The sequence below is a fragment of the Helicoverpa zea genome, chromosome 16 (assembly GCF_022581195.2).
Source record: "Helicoverpa zea isolate HzStark_Cry1AcR chromosome 16, ilHelZeax1.1, whole genome shotgun sequence".
Taxonomy (NCBI): domain Eukaryota; kingdom Metazoa; phylum Arthropoda; class Insecta; order Lepidoptera; family Noctuidae; genus Helicoverpa; species Helicoverpa zea.
This window is the reverse complement of record NC_061467.1, coordinates 8613657-8617678: the sequence shown is the minus strand read 5'-3', so window position 1 is coordinate 8617678 and position 4022 is coordinate 8613657. Positions and strand designations below refer to the sequence as shown.

Here is a 4022-nt window from a genome sequence, read left to right as displayed (position 1 = left end):
TTTCAATGTTTTTATTTGTCACCCAAGAACACAAAATCGCTTCTCTTAACATATTAACATTGTCTCCTTAAATGTCACACACACAATAAACTCCATTAAAAGATAGGAACAATACAAGAAAAGCAACAAAATAGTCTCAATAAAGCTTAAAAGTTATAAATAAAATTAGTTAAATGAATTCACATAATTTCCAACTCAATCGTAGGACTGCATTACACAGCTAGACCCACTCACTCATACTGGTAAACTATTTTCAGCGGTCCTAAGCTCTGCCTTATGATGTTCATCCAAAACGCATGTTCTTTCGAACCTACTAGTAGCGACCTCTTTAATACTATTGTAAACTGTGGGATAGTACCCTATGGTCGTCTCAAAATGTTCTTTATCCAGTCTGAACAACTCACAATTGGTCACAGCAATAGCTGACGCGGTTCTGAAGTGATGTTTCATGACTAGGGCTATTTCGCCGAAGAAGTCACCGTCCTCTAAATGGCAAATCTCTTTGCCGGAGTCGGAGTAAATCGCTACAGTTCCCCGGTCAATGAAGTAGAGGCAATCGCCTGCGAAATTTCATAGAATATTAACAGTCGTTACAGGAAAAGGAATATAGGTACCTACTGAGAGAATATTAAATCAGTTACAATAAAACTACTTTTACGGATTTTATCGCGGTTATATTACTATTTAATCTCGACGTTTTGAATCCTTTACTGCTGTAAAGTTTACAGCATCCATGGTCAATTGCAGATGAATGCTGTGTGGGTTCCGAAATGTCGGGATTAAATAATATTAACATAACCGCGATAAAATCCGTAAAAGTACTTTTATTTCAATGTCTAATATTCGCGTAAGTGTCAGAAATCAAGATATTAAATCAGGAAGTCGTCTGGTTGCTTACCAACGGTATTAATCTTGAAAATAATATCGCCAGCGATGTAAATGACGACGCGCAGTTTGAAAGCTATTTGCACCAGCAAGGAGCTCGGCAGCTGTTTCAAGAACTCCAGTTCTCTCACCAGCTGTCGACCAGTGTGCATGAGTATGTCTTCGCGGAGTTGGCCTGATACGCAACCCAACATGCGGGATTCCTAAACCATGATAGACTTTGGGTGTGACTAGAAATCGCAAGTTACTTGAGAAAATTTTTTAGGTCTATAATGTTCTGTCCTACTTCGTTTATTCCTTGTATTCACGAACCCATAGGGCCGTGATATACGTTTAGGTATAAAGTACCTATTCATTAAAATACGTTGTCTGTGAGTAAACCTCTAGAAAAATAGTGTCTTACTTCAAAATATTTGTACTGAAATCGAATAGCGTAGAACTTCAGGATTTTGCTCTTAAGTCTTGGTGGGAAATTCCTTTGCACCATATAAGTTTTGAGCTGTTTCTTCATCATGTAATACTGGGCGCGAGCCGACTCCTTTCCAAAAAGTGCTAGTATATACTTGAGTGCGAAATGGAATATGAATACCTGGAAATATTTACGGACTGAGTATGGTAATAATGAAAGATAATTTAAGAAAATACTCGGATAAGAAAACATTTTCTGACGCAGTGCGAAAAGATATGTCACAGGATCTACAGAATACAAGGGGATTTCATTTCAAAAGCAGTCATTCACATACCTTGGAAAATAGCCAACACGCAACAAGGAAATTTTCGAAGCATCCCGTTTGCTCAAGAAGGTTCATATTTGTATTAGTCGTTAGCATACTCACTGAAACAGTTAAGTTTATATATCGTCAAATACTTTAGAATGCCTTTTCACATTTATGGGGGTTCAAGCCTGTCACCGGATCTTTTTCACTAGCTTACGTCTTTGAAAGTTCTATTTGTTACAGTTCTAGCAAAAACCCAACTGTGGTCCGTAACGAAATTCGGAGCAGAGGTACCTACGCGCATATGGCCCATACCATTCGCTGCCTGCTCACCTCCACCGCCCGTTGATACCTAAAATTATTTCTTCGTAGCCCCTGAGCATTGTTCCGCGAAGACAAAAAGTTTGGAGAGGACAATTGTTTAGTAGGCCCCTACTGGTAAGGAAATGTCGACTTACCAGCTCGGTCAAAAGCATACAAGATCCGAACATCGGAAGTTTGGTTCCACAATTTTCCGACGGTTAACCATGAACAGTTCCTAGGATTTGCCGGATAATAAGTGGCCTCAGCAATATATTCCACGGCAAATTGAAAGTACATATTCCATGATAGGTAGTATATTAAGAAGAATAAGATCTCAACAGCTGTTTTCTGGTAAACCTGAGAGGTATTTTATTAAAATAATTAATGATGACAAAAGTGCACTAAATAGTCTCTTGAAAACTTTCAGCGATGAGCTCTCACGTTTAGAGTGAGGATTTAATGTAACTAATATAAACAAAAATGTATAATAAAAAGTAATATAGTTCGGCCATTCAGAGAATGCGTTCCTGACACGTCGCGATTGAACTGACGACGTAACTTTGCAATGGCGTTGCAGTTACGATAAAAATATTTTTGCTGGTTGTTTACCGTTTTAACAATTGAGGAGCATTAAAACAACATTATTATATCAATAATCAATGAATGTAGTTACGTCGTCAGTTCAATCGCGACGTGTCAGGAACGCATTCTCTGAATGGCCGAACTATAGTAGGTAAATCCACTCACTGTACACCTCATGACCACTAGGATATTATGGAGATACATAAGAATGACAGGCAGACGGACAAGCTTCACGGCCTCCATCACCAACCGAAGAGATAGGTAAGTGTGCAGAATATCCACGGGGGTCCCCGCACACGCAATTACATCCACAATTAACCACGACTTCAAATATTTCAAAGCAATCTTCTTTTTCGCCAAAACTGCTATTTTACGAGAGTATCCTTCTATGTACCCGGTGAGGAAGTTGGCTAATATGTTCACTATGATCATGCTGTTGCAAACGATTAGTATTTCGTCGTGAAAGTCCTGTGGATGCAAAGGTGGTGTTGAGTTTCGGATGTATGAATATTAGATCATACCTATAACGGTCCAAAGCCATTTGTAAACAGAGAAGTTCTACTGATTCACTGATGAATTGACAGACTTGTTAAATACTAGCTCGTCGACTCTACAGTTTTCAGAATAAACATAAAAAAACCGTTTAAAAAGAGACTCCAGTGAACTCCCTACCAAACACAAAACATATCCAAATATGAAATATCTATGTACCTAAATACATTATCTAATTTTAATTTTGTTTTCTATATACTAACAGAATCATCATCGGGGTATTTCGATCCATTATTGAAAGCGGTTATGACCGAACCAACAGTCATTGCGACTACGAATGAGATCTCTAAATAGAACCTCAGTTTGCTGTATGGATGTATGGTGTAAAAGTATTTCTCGTGGTGTCGAAACTTCTCCGCACATAATCCTGCGTATGATCTGAGCAAAAGAAAGTAAAAAGCTTCATTATTCCAGAAAAAGCCAGGACATTCCATACAAATATAATACCTACCTAACAAAAGTAACTTTGCCTGTTATGTCTGTTTTTTCCAAAATTCACACTAAAACCACTGAGCCGATTTAAATAGAATTTGGACCCTTAGGAAGTGCATAGGCAAGGCTGTCAGTGTGCGGGAATTAGTTCCCACACGGAACGCAGGTGGAACAGCGGGGAATAGCTAGTCTCATACATACTGTCAAGTGGTCTATATATTATTTAATTTTCTTATGTAGGCACTTGTAAATAAGACGTTACCTGTGCATATTCACAGCCCTAATATCACCAGCGTGAACAGATATCAAATTGAAGATCCATCTCTTTAATCCATGGCTTTTTATATCGTAAACTGAAAGTTTTTCAGTGGGCAAATGACATTCGTGGCCATGGAAATATCCATGGGACACTTTGAGGCTCCCATCTGGTTTCTGAATCCCTTCTTCAGGTTTAGGTTTTTTCCTAGGCATTTTCGGCACACACTTGAGCATACCTTTCGTCTCAATGTAGGCAATGTCAATAAGAAACATGTCAAATGAAAAAAGTTGTGG

General features: G+C 38.4%; 1 protein-coding gene across 1 annotated transcript; it reads right to left on the bottom strand.

Moving 5' to 3' along the window:
• Positions 1–2: 2 nt before the first annotated feature.
• On the bottom strand, positions 3–3941 carry LOC124637520 (potassium/sodium hyperpolarization-activated cyclic nucleotide-gated channel 4-like). The gene is made up of 8 exons (XM_047174036.1): positions 3733–3941; positions 3242–3416; positions 2652–2954; positions 2060–2261; positions 1629–1720; positions 1289–1474; positions 899–1088; positions 3–560 (listed from the first exon to the last, which is right to left on the bottom strand). The coding sequence occupies exons 1-8, from the start codon at positions 3939–3941 to the stop codon at positions 235–237; spliced, it is 1683 nt and encodes a 560-aa protein (XP_047029992.1). The 3' UTR covers positions 3–234.
• Between the last annotated feature and the right edge of the window lie 81 nt (positions 3942–4022).

What these genes read in the sequence shown, in the direction of transcription:
- LOC124637520 (XM_047174036.1), bottom strand. Translation starts at nt 3,941, where the DNA reads ATGCCTAGGAAAAAACCTAAACCTGAAGAAGGGATTCAGAAACCAGAT. An exon ending in AGGGCTGTGAATATGCACAG is followed by an intron (nt 3,417 to 3,732) that starts GTAACGTCTTAT and finishes TCTTTTGCTCAG; the next exon opens with ATCATACGCAGGATTATGTG. An exon ending in CGTGTTGGCTATTTTCCAAG is followed by an intron (nt 1,475 to 1,628) that starts GTATGTGAATGA and finishes AAATATTTCCAG; the next exon opens with GTATTCATATTCCATTTCGC.